General features: G+C 37.2%; 1 protein-coding gene across 2 annotated transcripts in view; it reads right to left on the reverse strand.

The window, feature by feature from the left end:
- LOC110541015 (sodium channel protein type 1 subunit alpha) overlaps window positions 1–20,480 on the reverse strand; it is a 127,641-nt gene that overhangs the window by 60,877 nt on the left and 46,284 nt on the right. For both annotated transcript variants that reach the window (XM_060390321.1, XM_060390319.1), the window contains exon 2: window positions 14,312–14,624. In XM_060390321.1, the coding sequence (XP_060246304.1) occupies window positions 14,312–14,575 (264 nt within the window). In that variant the 5' untranslated portion in view covers window positions 14,576–14,624. The remainder of the gene's footprint in view (window positions 1–14,311; window positions 14,625–20,480) is intronic.

Genomic DNA, 20,480 nt, shown 5'->3' on the forward strand with positions numbered 1-20,480 from the left:
AGGTCTCCTGCAAATTAATGCAACAAGACCTGCTAGTACCCATGCAGAGAAGGAGAGGGAAAATGAGAGGGAGGGATGTGTTGGGGCAACTGACAGGGGAGGAGGGAAAGCTGCCATCAGGATGTTAAGATAAATAAAACCTAAAACCTAAATTTTAGCCTTTCAATGTGTATCTGTATGGACCCCACTAAGCTTGGCATGCTCTACAACATGCTGTTTATTTTCTACTAAGAATTTTCCATCATATTTTTTCTCCACATTTAAATTTCAGGTCACTAACAAATTCTTGATTTCATTTTTCACCTATACATCAGGATTTTCAAGTGGAGCAATCCTCTAACACAGAGTTGCTGCTTGAAAATAACATGTTGTATCTATCATTTAAGGAGAAATGTCCTAAATATGCTATGAAAATATCCCTTAACCAGTTCAGGTCTTTTAGTCTTTTCTGGGCTGTGACACACACACACACACACACACACACACACACACACACACACACACAAACACTTCAACTCCTGAGGGTAAAACCTGTGTTTAAAAACTTGTAAGGCAATTTTCTGTTTTTTGAGTACATTAACAAAATAGAACAGGAGACTGTATGTTGTGCTGTCCCACTTTATTTCAATTTTTTGGCAACTAATATCACTGCATTTCATAGATAAACAAAGGAACAGAGACCTACCTCATCAACAGGGTGGGGAAAGCACTGCTCTAAGCCTGACCTTTGGCCACATTCAGAATCATCTCTAAAAGGATGAGTCTAGATGATCCTAAGAAGTCTTTATGGGAAGAATGTGCTTCACAGCTGCTTACTCCAGCGGCAATCATGTGTGGACAGTACAGAGCCCCCTTCATTCCCTGTGATTCATTCAATAATTCTGTTCCTAAATGACCTTGTGAAATCACCATAAAACATGAATGGACTTGAGCAAGGGAAATACCTTTGCCTTAAGGAATATGAGCATTCAAGGAAATAGAAAGGGCAAAGCTTATGGTTGATTGTCATTATCTTTCAAACCATTTGCCTCAACCTCCTTTTCCAGAAATACAGTTCAGAAAAATGTGATACCAATACTGGAGACTAAAATAGGGACAGTAGTAAAAATATAACTAGTAAGAGCATATACTCTTCAACTAAGAATCTATTTCACCTAATATTATTAGCCGATTTCAAAATGAACATGGTGATAGTGATGAGGAAGGAATTTCAGGCCTTCTGTGGCCTCTGTTACAGGCTGAAGGACAAGAAGCCTTTCTAGGATCAACAAGACTCAGTAGGTAGTATGATTCCCAGGCTCATCCAAAAGAGACTGGCTACAGTCAAGAACTGCCATGATACAGTTTTCTTGGTCACCTTCTATTTAACTGATGAACCAAGGAAACCATGGTGGTTTGAATCTCATCAAACAGCTCCTATAGGCTTATGTATTTAAATATTTGGGCCTCAGCTGGCAGAACTGTTTGGGAAGGATTAGGAGGTGTGGCCCTTTTTGAAGGATATATGTCAATACATGTGAGCTTTGAGGCTTTTAAAAGTCCATACCAGTCCCATCTGCAAGCTCTCTCTCTCTCTCTTCCTCTCTCTCTCTCTCTCTGTCTCTCTTTGTCTCTGTTTCTCTTTCTTTCCTTCTCCCCATGTCTCTTGTCTGTGGATCCTACACAAGCTCTTAGTTGCTTCTCTAGCACCATGCCTACCTGCCTCTTGCCATGCTCTCCTCCATGATGGTCGTGGACTCACGTGAGCCTTCAAATAAAATGCCTTCTTTTTCTGTTGTTAAATAAGTTTGCCTTAGTCATGGTGTTTTGTCATGGCAATATAAAAGTCATTAAGACAGAAACACTTGACAAACGATATAAAAGAGGGAAGTGGAAGAAATAAAAAGCAAACAAACAAAACAAAACAAAAAAGTCAAAGGGGCCCGTGGATGGGTGAGGAAGATCAGAAACTCTGCCCTAACATGATCTCAGACACTTAGCCTAGCAAGAAAGAACCAGGAAGGAATTCTAGGCACTGGAACTCAGAGAAGTGGCTTTAACAAAATCACCCCCAATCATAAAGAGTAATTGAAAGTTTGAAAGTCTATTGGATGAATTAACACCCTGGACATAATTCTGAACTTTTCAAAACTTTTAAATTTTTTTAGGATATATTCAATACATTTATTAGTTAAATGAAAATAATTCGTAACTTATTTCATAAAGAATGTCATGTGGGATGTGTGAATCCATGTAGCTGAGTTGAAACATGAGACAAGTGAGGTTTGAGTGCCTAGCATGCTTTTTGGGCTTTAATTTTTCATAAGATTTCCTCCCATCACTGCCAAGGATTGTCAATAATAATACCACCAACTGCAGAACCATTTTCATTGTTTATTTCCCCTGGTATGGATGTTCTCTTCTCAGACTGAAACATATATGCTCAAGCACAAGCTTCGTATATATCACTCCGAAGTGCCTATGGGTAGCTTTGCAATAAAGAGAGTATTCAGACTGGAACAGCACCCCATCGTATGTAGGACTGTAATCATGATGAGGTCAGTAAACCTGATTTAGAACTTAGGTTTACCTTTTGCAACTGTTCTGCTGATTGTTCCTTTGCATGTCTGTATCTGCCCTCCTCATAGTTTTTACATAGTTGAGAAGTCACTTTGCAACAGCAAAGACACTCAGAAGAATGTTTCTCTAAATCACTGTATTGAAGGCGCAGCACAGGGGAAATGAATCTGAAGAGGTCCACGTTGAGTTACAAGGAAAGATTAACTCCAAAGCTACCAACCATCTGCACAGTTGCCTTGTCTATTTATACATACAAATGTGCCCTGAAAGGGAAAAAAATCCCAACCTCGTGAAGGTATCTGTGCACTGTTAGCTGAATAAACAAATACTATAAACTTTAAGTCAACAAAGACTTACACAGCGTTCAAATGCATATCATCTTTTATAAGAATGTGTTAGGTGACCATAGAGTATTAACCTTTCACCACCTTTTAAATCTACTTTAAGGTCAATATAGCTTCTCAACATAATTTTGACTGCACTAAGTGTTTTTTAACCCCAAAGAAAACTCCAAACTCATTGGTAGAGGAGAAAATAAAAACAGTAGCATATAGTCTGACATGATGATTCCCACCCACAGCTCATGAGTGCTCACATGAGTGGTCCAGAGTCAAGGACCAAGGGTGTGTCTTTTAGTAGAATCTAGCTACATCTAAGAATATTCCTTAATCTTATTCTTTTATTCATTCACTATAACAACATCAACAAAAGCTTTAATCTCATCACCGCAACTGAAAAGAATTGTAAGCACTTTCTGAAAACATTTTAATACCAGAATAATTTTCTTCCTCAGAAGAAGTTTTTAAACAAGGCACTATGGGTAAATTCAGATCTAAACTTGATATGTAAAAACTGGTTTATAGTGCTTGCTTCGGCAGCACATATACTAAAACCTGGTTTATAGCTGTATTTATGGGAATGAAGCGTTCCCACCTGCCTTAGGAATTTTCTGACCTGTCATACATATTTTTATGGCTAGTCACTAAAGTTAAATAATATTTTTGTAATACTTATATGACATAAAAGTAAGTAGCATGTATATACCAGACTTGTAAAAAGCAACATGGACATAATTTAGGTGCGAAAGCTGACTGTTCAGCTTTCACATTCTGAAAATAAAACACACATAACTACATAACTACATCCTGGCATTTAGTTTTGTATAGATAAAGGAATACTCAGCTTTGGACAGCAGCACAGATAAATCTAGGAGATTACTGGATGGAGGTATGGATAGCCTAGCACTAAGCAATACAAATACAATGTAAAATAGAAACCTGAACTCTAACCAGGGATTTCAGATTGTCCAGGTTCCACGTGAAAAGCAAAAGAAGAGTTGAAATGCATCTTAGTGACATTTTCTTTAACCCAACATAACTGAAATACTGACATTTAGAGATAAAATGATATAAAAACCACTGAGCTACTTCATGTGAATTTTTCACACTGTCTCCAGTCTTCTAGACCTGATGTTAACTGTATTTTAGGTGCTCAGAGCCACTCTGGCTGATTTCTTCTGTGCTGAGCAGATTTGACCTGACCTCAACCACTTATTGACTGGACCCAGTGTTCTCTTCAGCAACCTTTGCCAGGCAAACATAATTTCTTGTATTAAAGAAAACAGTGTATTGCTGGAAGACTGATAAGTATCACTGGTAATTAACAACTTAATGATTCAGAAAACAACACTGGGAAAAGGTACAGCAGATTTGTCTCAAGTTAAGAGGACAGGCTCTGTAATTGGATATATAATTTAAATGCTGGCTCTGTTCTTTGTACCTATGATATTCTGGATCTTACTTTCCTATGACTAAATAACTTCACGAGAAATGGAAATATATGTGGCTAAATCATAAGCTGTGATTTTAATTTGTGACATCAGAATTGGATATATTCTGGATATATATTATTTTATATATTTTTAAAAAAATCATCAAGATAATTCTGCAATGTCAGGATGATGTAACTTTTATTGTTTAGTTATTAATCACTATTATTTCCCTAGTTTTCGAAGATTATATAGAATATATAAATTGGACCTTTTTACTTATGATAATCTAGTAAGCTCTCTCGCATCTGAATATGGAGAGTGACTTGTTCCTATGGTTACTTTCAAGGATGAAACAGATTTGGTAAGTGGTGTATTTTTACTTTTGTTTTCTGAATATATAGCCATTGGTGTAACCTAGAGTCCATTTTCCTCAAGCCCACAGTTAAAACTTAAGTTCTGATTTTGCCTTTTATCTAGACATTAGCAGAAAACCGTCACGTATCAGAAATGACTCCAAATGAATTCCGTTTACCTTCTCTAAAAGTTAAGCTGCAGACAGAGGCCAGAGATAACATATGAAAGTGAGCCTGACGACAAGAAATATTTAAAAAGTAGCACATCCGGACATGGAGGCTCATGCCTGCATTGCTAGCACTCAGGAGCTGAGGCAGGAGGATTGTTGTGAGTTTGAGGAAACACTGGGTGATGGTGTAAGACCCTGTTTAAGAAAAAAAAAGTTATATGTGTTATAAGCAGACTGAATTTATTCTTTGCCTGGAAGTTTAAATCACAGGAAATTTTCAATTTCCACATCATCTGTGTTCTAAAACTATATCTGGCAGTCAATTTCTTTAGAATTTGGATGCATTTTTCACAGAAGGGAGTAAACAAATGTTTATTTTGTTTTATTTTTGTTTTCAAATTTCAAACTTGACGCAATTTTTCTCCCCAGGTGCTGGGATCAAAGCCAGCGACCAACAAGTGCTAAGTAAGCGCTCCTCCACGGAGTTATTCTATCCTTGTGTAATTTCTAATGAAATATAATTATGAATTAATGGTAGTCGGAACTGTATCACCACGTAGACGTGGATATGTGCTGGAAATAGTAACAGAGCTCAGGCACTCTAGTGGTCAGACTGGGAAACTCTATCTTAGGTCTGTCAGGGAGCAGAGAAGGCTCCCTGAGGCTCTGCAGTGTTGGGGGACAGAATGACAGCCGTGTAGCAACAACAAAGATGCTTCAAAATTTGGGGTGTTTCAGATGGCAAGAGCTTCCTATCAGTCTCCATCTCCACAAGCATTTCTCATTCTGCTCCAGTCCATGGGTCTTTTTCTGTCTCTGAGAATCTTTAAATGGTTTCACTTCCTCTTTCCCCTTGTACATCCTGGGGCTTCAAGCAAAGATTTTCCTCCTTGCTTGGCTCACGGGGGAATAAGAAGTTCTCGCAGCTTTCGTCAAGCATTTGCTTGTTTGCGGCCCACTCACCTTACCTCACCAAATATATCTAACAAAACCTCAGTTACGGTTGAGGTTTTTACCCCATGGATTACAAGCTGAAATGATTAGAGACTGGAAAAGGGGAATGGGTACCTAAGAGCATGCCGAATTTATAAAATCTCAAAAATAATTCAAAAGTTAATCAACGTGTGCGTATAACAAAAAAATTATGGGTATCAAGGTTTTATAATTATTTTTGTTTTGATTATGAACACAGGAAAGATTCTGTTAAGTTACTTGTGTGGTTTCTCAGGTGGGAAGAGAGAGCAGGACTTACGGAGAGAACCCTCTGGAGTTATTTGCCTTGAAACTAAATTGGATATTCTTCACCGTCTTTTCAATGATCCTTTTAGATCACTGGAGACGCATCATACGACAGCAGAGCTGTAGTACTGCGTTACCACGTTAGCTAAGCTCCTCCTCGTAGGACAGCCCAGTTGTACTGGTCTCTTCTTTTAGGGTTTCCTTTTCACTGCAGCTTGCCTTCACATCTAAATTTAGATGTAATTTCCTTACAGAAGCACGTTATGTGAGTTTTAGGTTCGGTTTCTATGCTAAGGATCCAGCGGAAAGTGTAGCTGAATTACCTTGGATGTTCATACTGAGCATGAAAGCTGTGTTTTAAAAAAGGAGGGGTTTGGGGAAATTCTTCCAGTTTACTTATTAGTTTTGCAATCTTGGGAAAGCTATTTAACATCAGTTTTATTATTTTTAAATAGCGATCAAAGCTATCTTGAAAAGGACCTGTAGGGTGCCAAGAGGAATTTAAACGTGCGGAATCATAAAATATAAGGGAGGTAGTAACTGTTCATTTTACCTATCTACAATGACTTCTCCAGAAATTTCTGCCTCTTCATTATGGAGGAAATCTCTGCCCCACTGCCGGTTTGTGTGGTGTGAATAGATGTGTCTCATCCATTAGGAAAAGAATCAGCATGGGACACTTACCTGGTCCAGCAGACTATCACATCCTCTTGTTCACCTGACAGACCATGAAAACTAATTGGAAGCAATTCTAGAGCTTTTGACAGAGTTCGGGAAATATACGCACCTTTTCTTGAGGTAACTCTGTTGTAGAAGTTACCTTAGTGTGACTGATGGCTATTTTTGCCACCCTGTGGGTGAGCCCGCCTACACGTAAAGCCAGCCTGGAGAAAAGCAGAACCCAAACCACGGAAGGGCTGTCCTGATGGTGTCAATTTTGGAATGTTTAGAGGCTGTGTCTCTTGTTATTCAAACCAGATTTGGTCTATAAGTTTGCCTTTTTTTTCTTTTTGTTTCCCTTTCAAAAAAGCTTCAGCTGTGTTTTGGTTACTTTTTTCCTAAGGGTCTCTTAACTAATATGACTGGCATCAACTAAATGTAAAAGGTAATTTAATTTGCCCTGGAACATTTTTGAAGGCCGAGACTGCGAGCTGACAAACAGTAAGGAATAACAAAGAAAAAATGAGAGAATATGAGAAAGAATCAAGAGGCCATTGCAGTAGGTTGGAGGTGAGGGAGGGTCCAGGTGTCAGCTATTCTGGAGACGCTGGTACTCTAGGAAGATAAATTTTAAGTCAGAGATTGTGGAGACAGCAATTCACAGCTATTACACATCATCTATATTTCTGATCTTCCTGAAAAAAAAACAACAACAACAACAACATCAAAAAAACCTTTCTCACCTTACTTGAAAACAGAAAGCTTGCTACCTCAATCATACTCAATCATAGTCACTCTTGCAATGGAACAGGCATAAATTTGAAGCCTTTTATGTGAACCTTCTTCTACAGCCCCAGGAGGGAGATGGCATGCATCATTTTAGGACTGTTGGTAGAGAGAAGGGTTTTTTTTTTTTTAATTGTTAGGAGACATTCAAGGACACAGTACAGTGCTTAAATGAATACATTTCTACATTGCAAAGTATAACAAGATTCTATTTTCACTACAGATCTGAAATATCTTTCTATTTCTAGTAAAATGCCACATTGTCAAAAGGATATTTCTTTCCATGACACTAGTGAGTCATCTGTAATTTTAAAAACATAAGAGGGGAGACATTTTCTGAACAAAGAGTGGGAAGTTGAATGTATAGCCAAATGGTACAGTAGCGACTCAAGTTATGAAACTGAGGAAAAAAAATCTCTTAAGAAAAAACTGTACTCACAAGATGAAATGTCCTTGTGACTCAGACAAAGTAAACAAACAAGTATTCATCTTGGGATTACATTTTAAAGGTCCCGCCATGACAGCCAGTGTGAGATAGAAACACTGTGACGGTGTTTCAATAGCATTGTTCGGCCTTTTCTTCATTCTTTGAAGTGTTTCCTGCTTAAAGCACCCAGAGGACTTAAGACTCCTAGCGCTCCCACGCGCTAGGGATGCCAGCACCGTGGTTGTTCCCTTTTCTTCAATTACTAACGTGTTACCACTAATCACCTCAATAATTTTAGTAGAACATTTGATTATTATGTAATCTGCGGATCAAAAACTGGGGCGAAGAGGATAAAAATATGTTGGCATATGTCATGATAATATACACCATCGGCAGTGACATTTTCATAAGCCCAGTGACATTGATTGTCTTTATAAAAAGAACACAAAGAGCTTTGGCACACTAGAGTGCATTCACACAAGGTTCTGCACATAGTATATAAGTGTGCTTTCTCTTGAGACATAGCATGGCCATCCTGTAACCATTTTCATGGGCAATGTTATAGTTCAATGCTTGTCCTTCCCAAAACTCATAAATTTAATTATGCAGTATTACCAAGTGGGACATTTAAAAGGTTGCTGGTCAATGAGAGCTTCCTCTTCAAGAATAAATTGGTGCCTTTCCTGTAAAAGACCAGGCCCTTCTTGCTCTCACTTTCTGAACAGCTTTCCACCACATGACGGTTCAACTTGTTCCTCAATTTTGGACTCTCTGGTCTTCATATGTGTATGCCAATACATTTCTCATCCTCATAATTCTAAATATTGAATGTAACATTACAGCAGGTTGAAGGGTCTTAGAGAGTCGGCTTTTAAAAATCATTCTACTTTTACTAAGAAAGAAACATGATGTTTTATATAAAAATGACTTATTAACTATGTCTAAGTACAATCTAAGGGTATCCATTGATGCTTTTCAAACTCACTCTCCAAACCAAATCCATACTCACCGTATCTTCAGTCACGGAAAAATCTCACCATTAATGATAATTGGTCAGTGGGACCCTTTGGATGTTCTAATTAATTCATTTCTCCCCTCCTTCCTCTTCCCCCCTTGGCTTCCATTCTCTCTCTCTCTCTCTGTCTCTCTCTCTCTCTCTCTATGTGTATATGTGTGTGCATGTAAATGTACATTATTGCATTAATGAAGACCACTCTGATGTTGACAGATACTAATCACTAAATAAAACTAATGACCAAATGTTAGAAGAAATATTATTTTAAAAGATTGAGAGTTTACTAATCAACTTCAACATACATCAGAGGAAACTTGATATTTGTGAATACTGCACAATAATAAAATAATATATGGAAGAAAATATAAGACCAGTTAAACAATAAACACAGACAACCTACAGAAGATTTTAAAACACAGGACTGTGACTGAAGGAAATGTGAATGTGGCTTGTCCTGTGCTTTAATGTACTCTGTGCTGGACATGCTGATACATTCTTATATTCCCAGTGCCAGCAAGCAGGAGAACTCTGAGTTCAAGGCCAGCCTGGGCTACATAGGGAATTGCTGTCTCAAAAACTGAACAAATGAAAGACATAGCATGTCTGTTTTACAGGACTTAGCACTTCTGGACAGTGGCTCACATTTAAAGATTTGCTTGGTGGCAGTATCATGTGAAAGTGAAGGACATGTCTTTCCTTGGGAAAAAAAAAAAAAAAACCCTCCCTGATAACAATACTTATCAGGCTGTTCTGCTTGCACAATGTGATTTGTTCCAAAACGGCATAATGTTTTTCCTCCTTCACACAGTGTGTATTTGAAGATAAGGACAGCTGATGTCAAAGGCAAAGCTGATCTGCCTGCCAAATCTTTCCGTCAGAGTTGGTCTTGCACCCTGAGCTCCTAGTAAGAGCTTTAAGTATTTGTCACAGGCTTGTGTGATTTTGTTTATCATTTTCTTTTATGTCATTTTTTTTTTTAATTTTAACATTAACCAATCATGGACCATTTGTGGGCTGAAACTCCCTTCAAGACAGAATCTTTTATCAATCTGAAAGCTCTTTGTCTTTGAAAACATATTGTTTTTATTTTATTTATTTGTTGATTGGGTGATTGATTTTTTGGGCTTCTTTTTCATTCTTTTTTAAATTTAATTTATTATTTTTTAAAGTTTAGACAGGTCTCACTAATGTAGCTTTGGATCACCTGGAACTTGCTATGTAGACCAGAGTGACCTTGAATTTGCAGAGATTTTTCTGCCTCTGATTCCCAAGTGCTGGGATTAAAGGTGTGTGCAGCTAGGCCTGGTAATCTGAACGCTCTTTAACTTAAAAGAAAAAAAAAAAATGGACTTGATAGTCTGTGTGGTGGTTTGAATAAAAATGGCTCCCATAGGCCCAAATAATTGAATGCTTAGTCATCAGGGGAATGGCACTATTTAAGAAGGATTGGAAAGTGTGGCTTGAAGTGGGTATGGCCTTGTTGGAGCAAGTGAGTCACTGGGGGTGGTGGGTTTTGAGTTTTCCAAAACCCAAGCCAAGGCCCAGCGATTCTTTTTACTTGCTGCCTGTGTATCTGAGTGTAGAACTCTAAGCTCCTTCACCAGCATTATGTTTGCTTTGTGCTGTCATGCTTGCTGCCATGATTATAATGGACTAAGCCTCTGAACGTAAGCTATCTCCAAATAACTGCTTTCTTTTATGAGAGTTGCCATGATCGTGGGGTCTCTGTATAGCACTATAATGCTAAGACAGTCTAGTTACCACGTGAGAGGTTACTATGCTGTTCAACATGCTTCAGTTTGGTCTTTCTCAAACTATTCATTCATAGATTTAAAAATAAGGGCACAATGTAAGGCCAGGAATACTGGATTTCCTACTTATACTTTTATAGGGCCTTCTCTTAATAATTTTTCTTATTAATAAATAATATTTATTTATATTTTACAAAAATAAAATAAAATATGAATTAAAAACATGAAGATTATATTTTTATATAAATACATATTTTTAAATGGTGGATTTTGCCTGTGAATTGGAGGCTCCATGTTTTGGAGAACAAAACATGAGGAAAGGGCTTCCTAACCTTTACCATTGGAGCCTCTGAAGCTCTGTGCTACTCTATGAACTATAAATTAATGAACACAATCTATGGGCTAAGCCAATTTCTGTGTAGAACACATCTGAATCTTTACTTCATAATTTCTTCATATTCACTTTTCTCAAATAACGGTTATAGGATGAATAATCGCTTGTGCTTGCTAGTGTTCTGTCACCTGGACAGAAGCTGGGGATGTTTTGGAAAAGGGAACATCAATTGGGAAAATGCTCTTTCTTTCCACAGGCCTCTAGGCAAGCCTGTGGTCCATTTTCTTGACTGATGATTGATTGGGATTGCCTTTTGTTGTGGTTCTATACCTGGGATGGTGGTCGTAGGTGCTTTAAAAAATCAGCCTGAGCAAGCCAGTGAAAGCACTCTTCCATTGCTTTGCTTCAGTTCCTGATTCTAGGTTCCTACACTGATTTTTCTGCCCCAACTTTCTTTATGGTGAACTGTAGTGTTGAACTGTAAACAGAAATAAATCTTTCCCACCCTCAAGTTGTCTTGATTTTATCGTAGCAATAGAAACTCTAGGACATCTTTCTCATATTTGGCAACTTTTCTTCTGACAGGAACTGGGCTAACAATAATTTGTTCCTAAAAATTTTTAATATTTTAGGGTTCATGGTCAAGAAAATCTTTACTTGCTTAATTAACTACGGTTCTTTTCTTCTAGACATTCATTGAAAATTCAGAAATATATTGGTTTGGGTCAAAATTAACTAAACACATAAATGTAAAAAAAAACCCAACTTTTTATCATCTGTGCTTTTTGGGGGCAGTTGGTGAAATCACAGGGATAATAAAAGCTTAGGTATTTGATATAATTTATTCACATAAAGAATGAATTCAAAAGATGTACACATTTGTATATTAATTATATGAATCTATAGGTATTCATATATTGTCCTTCAGATTATTATTTGTGTTATTAGCAATTTTAACACATTTCTAACGAAAGATCAAATATTTTTTTAAAAAAACTATACTTATACTGAAGGACATCATCACTTGAATGAAGAGGCAGACTCCAAAATGAGAAAAATATCTTTAGCTGCTATAAAGGCCTAGTATCCAGAAGCTATAAAGAACTCAAAAATGGGGAAAAAAGATAACAAACAAGCCAATTATAAAAAGAGGAAATGGTACTAAACAGAGTTCTGAAAATACACATTGATTAGAAAATACACTTTGATTAGAAACACTTAAAAATGTTCAACATCCTACGGGAAATGCAAATTGAAACTTCTTTGAGGTTTTACATCACTCCAGAAATAAATAAATAAATAAATAAATAAAGAAAGAAAGAAAGAAAGAAAGAAAGAAAGAAAGAAAGAAAGGGACAAATGCTGAAATGGGTGTTATTCACTGCTGGTGCGAGTGCAAACTGGTTAATTCAGAATAGAAATTGTTGTGAAATGTTCCTCAAAAAGCTAAAAATCAACACCACTGGCTAGTTTTCATAGTGCTTTAAAGCACTATACATTCCGCCAGAGAAGAAAATTCACCAAAACTCACTCAAAGCTGTGACCTTTGAGAGCTACTGACTTTGCAGAACATGCCTCCTGGTGCAGTAGCAGCACAAGTATCACAGGAGTGACCAACCACTTTCGGACTGGATTTAATTGCTAAGCCACAATATCCAACTGATAGCTGGCACCATAAAAGGGACAAAAACCTATAGCTAGGTAGGCCGTACGTCCTAAGGGAGAACCCACTCCTATAATTCTGCCAAATTGACATAGTATTAAACCATCTCCTAATGACTTATCATTGTACCCATAGGTAATACATTTATCATTCCTTATCAGAAAAGCTCCTATTTTCAGTAGATGGTGATTCACACAGGAACCTATAACTGGCCAAGGTTCAGAGAATAAGATTTCACAGCCCTAAAGGTAACATATATACCATACGCCTCTTATCGGTACTCAGAGAGGTGGTTGTGGAAAGAGTGTAAGAGCCATAGGTTGTGGGAAACTGCAAGAAAAGTGACACAGAAAGACTTTGTAGAACAACTGCACATATGAACTCACACTTTTTGTGACAGCATGGACAAAACCTGTGAAAGTGAAAATCAGACCAAATCCCATCATTGAGACTGAAGCTATTGGCAATTATTAATGGCCAAGAGAGGGAGAGATAGTTTCTCTAAGAGTGTAGCTCCTATAAATTAGCCATTCTTCAGTGAAAGACTACACAACTAAGAATATTTCAGCAGCATACAGTGGTCTTTAAGAGAAACAAACAAACAAACAAACAAACAAACAAACAAAACAAAGTTGGATGGATAGGGAATGGGGCTGGATCTAGGAAGTGTTGGGAGAGGAGATGAATATGACCAAAACTAACCCAAAACTAATGAAAGCTTTAAATAAGTAATCATCTTTTATGATTACCAAGAAAGGCATTGATGATTAGTATAAACATAGCTATATAAACTTTGAAAGCAGGTTGATGAATAAAGTAGAACTTATTATGCATTCCCCTATTTTAAGTCCTGGCAAGTATAATCAGCTCGATAGTGTCTTTCAAAAGTTCAAGCCAGTGTGAATCTGTACCTGGCTTGGACATAGAGTTTTTTTTTTTTTGCTTTGTTTTGTTTTGTTTTTCAGATATAATGTGGTTAAGATGAAGCCCATATATGTTTCCTGATATGGTTTGATTGCAAATGCCCAAAAGTCTTACATATGTCAACTGTGAGCCAAAAGAAGTTTTCCCTAAAAACAAGCAACAAAACAACAAACTATCCTAATACATTGAATAACTGTATTCCATGTGAAAACAATTACTTCAGGAAGTGATTTGATTTATTATTAGTAATATGGCAAGAAAACTGAAAGATCTGTTGTATAACTTTCTTCCATGAGAAAGTCACACAATGTATTTTGAAGTCTTTGTAATTCAGGGTGACTTTGAGTTGTCAAGGTACAGAAAATACATAAAATTACTTAGTACGTATAATCTTCAGAGGCAATTTTTTAATTTGTTAAATTAGATGCCTACAACAACGTATACTTATATTTAGATTTTGTCATGGGGCATTTGGGACAGCTCCATATGGTATAATGTAATTTATTTACTTCTCATGAATATGCATAAAACACCCACAAGTGTGGTCTTAATCTAAAGCAGAAGGATGGTTAAGGCTGTGCTAATTTAGTGTGTGATGCTTCCATAACAGTCCAATGTATGCAGTTAGTGGGCAAAATGCACCAGGTAAAGGCACTTACTTTCTTATTGATATAGTAGGGATCCAGGTCCTCCAGAGGCTCCGACACCATCTCTGGAGGAATGTCTCCATAGATAAATGGAAGGTTCTTCCCAGCTTCCAAGTCACTGTTTGGCTTTGGACCATTTTCATCATCATCTCTTTTGTCTGGCTTGGGATTCTTAGCCTTTTCTTCTGCGATGCGTCTTTCAATAGCTGCAAGAGACTCTCTGGTGAAGAAGTTGAAGCTGTCAGGTCCTGGTGGTACAAGCACTGGTTGCTCCATCTTGTCATCCTGCACATTTTAGGTACTATTTACTCTTCATGTGCGATTCCTAAAGAGGTAGGAACCAAAAGCATCAAGAACATTAAAAGCTGTTAATATCTCTAAATGTCAATCTAGAAATATGAGCCAGAAGACTTAACTTTTTACCTCCTCCAATTTGAAATGAATAAAAAAAAAATAAAACTTTTAAACAAATGTATTCTCTATGCTGAGTTTTAGCTAAGCATTCTAGTGTATTTGGTCTTGTGCTTTTCTAATAGAGAAAATGGGAGGTGAATTTAAAAGTTGGCTTAACACTTTCAGCCAAGTGGCTGGATACAAAATCTACTAAAAAAAATCAGTAGCCTTTCTGTATACAAAAGGCAAAAGAGCTGAGAAAGAAATTAGAGAAACAACACCCTTCACAATAGCCACAAAGGACATAAAGTACCTTGGTGTAACTCTAACCAAGCAAGTCAAAGACTTGTAAGAAAAAAAACTTTCAGTCTCTGAAGAGTGAAATAGAAGAATGTATCAGAAGATGGAAGGATCTCCCATGCTCATGGTTTGGCAAGATTAACATAGTAAAAATGGTCATCATACCAAAAGTAATCTACAGATTCAATGCATTTCCCATCAAATTACCAACACAATTCTTTACAGAACTTGAAAGAAAAATTCTCAACTTCATATGGTATAACAAGAAACCCAGAATCACTACAACAATCCTCTACAATAGAAAATCTTCTGGAGGCATCTCCATCCCTTATCTCAAGCTGTACTATAAAGCAACAGTAATAAAAACTGCATGGTATTGGCATAGAAACAGAATGGTGGATCAATGGAATCAAATAGAAGACCCAGAAATAAACCTACACACCTATGGACACATGTTTTTTGACAAAGATGCCAAAACCATACAATGGAAAAAGATCACATCTTCAACAATTGGTGCTGGACTAACTGGATATCTACATGTAGAAAATGCAAATAGATTGATACTTATCACCCTGCACAAAACTAAAATCCAAGAGGATCTTGACGATAAGACTTGAATATAAAAATGGACACACTAAACCTGTTAGAAGAAAAAATGGGGAAGAGTCTTGAACTCATTGACACAGGAGACAACTTCCTTAAAAGAAAACCAACAGCACAGGGACTAAGATCAACAATCAATAAAGGGACATCATAAAACTGAAAAGCTTCTGTAAAGCCAAAGACACTGTCATCAGAACAAAACGACAGCCTACAGATTGGGAGAGGATGTTCACCAACCCTCTATCTGACAGAGGGCTAATATCCAGTATATATAAAGAACTCAAGAAGTTAAACAACTACAAATAAAGTAACCCAATTAAAAATTGGGTACAGAGCTAAATGGAGAATTCTCAATAGAGGAACATCGAATGACAGAGAAACACTTAAAGAAATGCTCAACATCTTTAGTCATCAGGGAAATGCAAATCAAAACGACCCTGAGATTTCGTCTTACACACACCAGAATGGCTAAAAACAAACAAACAAACAAACAAACAAACAAAAACCTCAAGTGACAACACATGCTGGAGAGGATGTGGAGAAAGAGGAACCCTACTTCATTGCTGGTCAGAATGTACCAACTTATACAATCACTTTGGAAATCAATCTGGTGCATTCTCAGACAGGTAGAAATAGTACTACCTAAATATTCAGCTATACTATTCCTAGGCATATATCCAAAAGATGCTCAAGTATACAACAAGGATATTTGCTCAACCATGTTTGTAGAAGCTTTATTTGTAATAGCCAGAAGCTGGAAGCAGCCCAGATGTCCCTCAACGGAGGAGTGGATACAGAAATTGTGGTACATTTACACAATGGAATACTACACAGCAATTAAAAACAAGGAAATCATGAAATTTGCAGGCAAGTGGTGGGAAATAGATCATCATGAGTGAGGTATACCAGAAGCTGAAAGACACAGGGTATATACTCACGTATAAGTGGATATTAGATATATAATATAGGATAATCATACTGAAATCTGTACACTTAAGGAAGCTAATAAAAAAGCAGGATCCTGGGTAAGATGCTCAATCTTCATTTAGAAAGGCAAATGAGATGGACATCAGAAGAGGGAGATAACAAGGAACAGGACAGGAGCCTATCACAGAAAGCCTCTGAAAGACTCCACTCAGCAGGGTATCAAAACATATGCTGAGATTCATAGCCAAATTTTGGGCAGAGTGCAGGGAATCTTGTGAAAGAAAGGGGAAATGAAAGACCTGTAGGGAACAGGAGCTCCACAGGGAGAGCAACAGAACCAAAAAAATCTGGGCCCAGGGGTCTTTTGTGAGACTGCTACTCCAAACAAGGATCATGAATGGAGATAACTTAGAATCCCTGCACAGAAGTAGCCCATGGCAGCTCAGTGTCCAAGAGGGTTCCCCAATAATAGGACCAGAGACAATCTCTGACATGAAATCAGTGGCTGGCTCTTTGATCACCTCCATCTGAGTGGGGAGCAGCCTTACAAGGCCACAGAGGAAGACAAAAAAGCCAGTCCTGATGAGACTTGATAGACTATGGTCAGATGGAAGGGGTGGACGACCTCCCCTATCATTGTACTTGGGGAGGGGCATAGGAGGAGAAGAGGGAGGAGAATTGGGAGGAAATGGGTGAGAGGGCTGCAGCTGAGAAACAAAGTGAATAAACTGTAATTAATAAAATTAAAAAAACAATAAAAAAAGAGATGGAACAGTTTCCAACTCCCAATGTACTTCAAGCCTTCTTGGAAATAGTACTGTGCTCAGTATAGAATGCCTAAGCAGCCCAATAATGATAAAATGATGTGAAAAAAAAGTTGGTTTTTATTGCTACAATCATTTTGTCATAATATAACATCTATGTATTTACTATGTTCAAAGTATTCACTGGATTGTCAGATATCTGAATTTTTTTTCTTTTTTTTTTTCAATGCAGTTTATTCAGGAACATTGAACAATCCTCGGACCCCGGGGAAAGCCAGCCCACAGCTTAAATAGCCTCTGGGTAGCCAACCCAGAGGCAGATATCTGAATTTTTAAATATCTGCTTTTTTTTTACTCTCAATTCTTCATTATGACGTAACAGGAATCCAAAAACTCTGTTAAAGTGCACTACAATGAACCTAAACTTCTTCATCTACAAATATCCAAAAATTTACAGGGATACAAAGAGAATCTCTTTATAGGAATTTCTTCTTTTTTAAAGCAAGCAATTTTACAAGTCAGACAAAGTTTTCACAACACAGGAGCCTAGAGAAATGGCCATAAAAACAAAGTTTACATTATATAGGTTATATAGTTTGTTCATTAAAGGGAATAAGAGTAGTTCTGGTCATGTGACATAAGGAGAGTACCAATAATGTGCCTATTTCCCAGGAACTTATGCTGTCATTTTTATGTTAATCACAAACAGAAAATTATAAAAGAAATTATTTCAAGCAAAAAAAATATATATTGCTATAAGTATATTACAGTCATTGTGACCAGGTCACTGGGGAACTGTTCACTCTGAAAGCCACCTGTATGATGAAGACTATGCCCACAGGGTGACAGATCAATCAATTCAAAAGTATTGCATAAAAGGAACTTATCTCTTAGAAGATGTCAAACACAGCCTTTGTGAGGACACTTTGTAAGGACAAAGTAACCAGAGTTCTCTGCAGTCAGTCAGAATCACACAATCAGATGGTCATTGCTTGTGCCCGCATATATCCTGAGATGTGAGTGGATGGAGCTATGACCTGAGAGCAGCATTAGCCTTAGTAGAATCTCTTAGACAATGGCAATCCAAGTGGGACAAATGGCATTGATAGGGCTGGGATGGAGATAAACCAAACCAAAGAGAAAGCTATAGGCACAGGAACTGCTGAATGCTTCCCGTTCAAGAAACAACGTGCCTTTCTTCACTGATGCAATTCTGATCCATTGCACAGCCCACAGCCCCGCAGTGCTACATGTAGAATGAGGACCTGGGCAAAATGCAAAGTCCTTACTGCAGAGTCAGTCCTCCAGGCCAAATCCCAGATGCACCATTTTAAGGTATATTTAATAAGAGCTCTAGTTTCACACATAGAGCTGTGCCAAAATTTTCCCAGAGCCAAAACTGTGTTTGGTTGAGACTTTGTTTGGATGGTACATTAACTCATTAAAGTCATCCAGTTCTGACTCAGTTAGTTGCAGCTTCGTTGTCTCTATCTGTAGTAGAAAACTACTGTAAAGACTATTTTGTCAGGCTTCTTTCATGGACCTCAGAGGTCACAGGAACAAACAAGTACCCATTTCTCTAAGGTTTGTGACTATGTATTTTTAGTGGGTGAAGAGGGAGAAGACAAGACTTAGATCAATATTTATACCTCACGTCTCTTAAGTGAGCTTTTCAACGGTTCTTAGGTCTACTTGCAATGAGCTGAGGGCCTGAAGAATAGAATGTTTTATTGAAAACTGTAATTGCCCCGTGGGGCTCCTGAAAATACTGGCATTTGTTTAGTTTGAAATAAAAGTACAAGTAATAACAAACATGGATTATTTCCTCATTAAGAACTTATGCTAAAATACATATGTCCATGGTTTTTATTTCAACTGATTAATACGAAGTTTAATGTGTGCAAATGATGTAAGTTCGTGGAGCATGCAGTATGAAGTCTCCCACCTGTGACACCCCTACTCAGTATTAACTGTTATCTTTTTATTACATGTATACATTTTCTCAGGTAGGTGATATGTATCTGCAATATGAGCATTTGCATTTTCATATGTGTCCTATTTATACCACAGGTACGAATAGTAGCACTGTTTGATGCTTTGTTTTTGCTACAAACATTAGACTATATTTGATTTCAGTTTCATTTGCTTTATGTTATTTTTTATGACCTTAACCAAATTGCTTGTAATTCTTCATGGTGTTTTCGTGACGAGTTTTGTTTGAGTCTCCTTTCCCCTTATTCCCATGTCATCTCCGTGCCCTGTCCCTGTTTACCTTTTTGTCCACAGTAGTTTTCCTCTTTCTGTCTTCACACACCATGTGTGCTGTAGTCCTTCCCCATCTCTTAAAGTTTCTTCTTCTTCCCTTTCTGGTTTATTTGCCTCTATGCACACTTATTGACCCCTGTGCCATATGTATTGACAGTTAAAAGCTGGGGTGCACATATGAGAGAGAACTTGCAGCAAATGCAGTTCTGAGGCTGTGTTATTTCATTTAGCGTGATATCTCCAGTGCCTTCCAATTCCATTCAGATTTCATAGTTTCATTTTCTTTACGGTTGAATAATATTCTGTTGTGTGCATGAATCAAATTTTCTTTATCCAGTCACCTATTGATAGTCATTTACATCGGTTCCATTTTCTTTCCCTACATTATTCTTAGAAAGCAACAAAAAATATGGATGAGAAAGACTCTAGAGTAGGCTCTTGAGTCCTTTGGGTATATGGTTAGGAATGTGATAGCTAGATAATATTATATTTCGATATTTAATTTTTAGAAGTCATTCTTTACGAATTTGACTCCTTCCTTTTAACAGCATCCTAGTTTTCATTATATATATAATATATATTATACAACATATATTATATTATAGAACTTATTTGATATTGTATACAAAAGATATGTGTGCATGCAATCACAGCTTTATGATAGTAAAGATTGGAAAAACAATTCAAATACCTTTATATATATATATATGTATAAATTATATTTACTCACATGCGTACATATCTATTGTACTAACTTCTAATAGTGACTTCCCTGTTTGGGTAACATAAATTTAATTTTAATTACTGATATATTTCTGTTAATTCTCCTGAGCTGTGTGACACTCTTTTTCTCTACATCTTCATCACTGTCGTGTTAGATTTCGAATGTTTCCAATTTCGTAGGAACAGAGTTTCGAGCTTTACATTTG

Source organism: Meriones unguiculatus, chromosome 8, assembly GCF_030254825.1.
Source record: "Meriones unguiculatus strain TT.TT164.6M chromosome 8, Bangor_MerUng_6.1, whole genome shotgun sequence".
Taxonomy (NCBI): Eukaryota; Metazoa; Chordata; class Mammalia; order Rodentia; family Muridae; genus Meriones; species Meriones unguiculatus.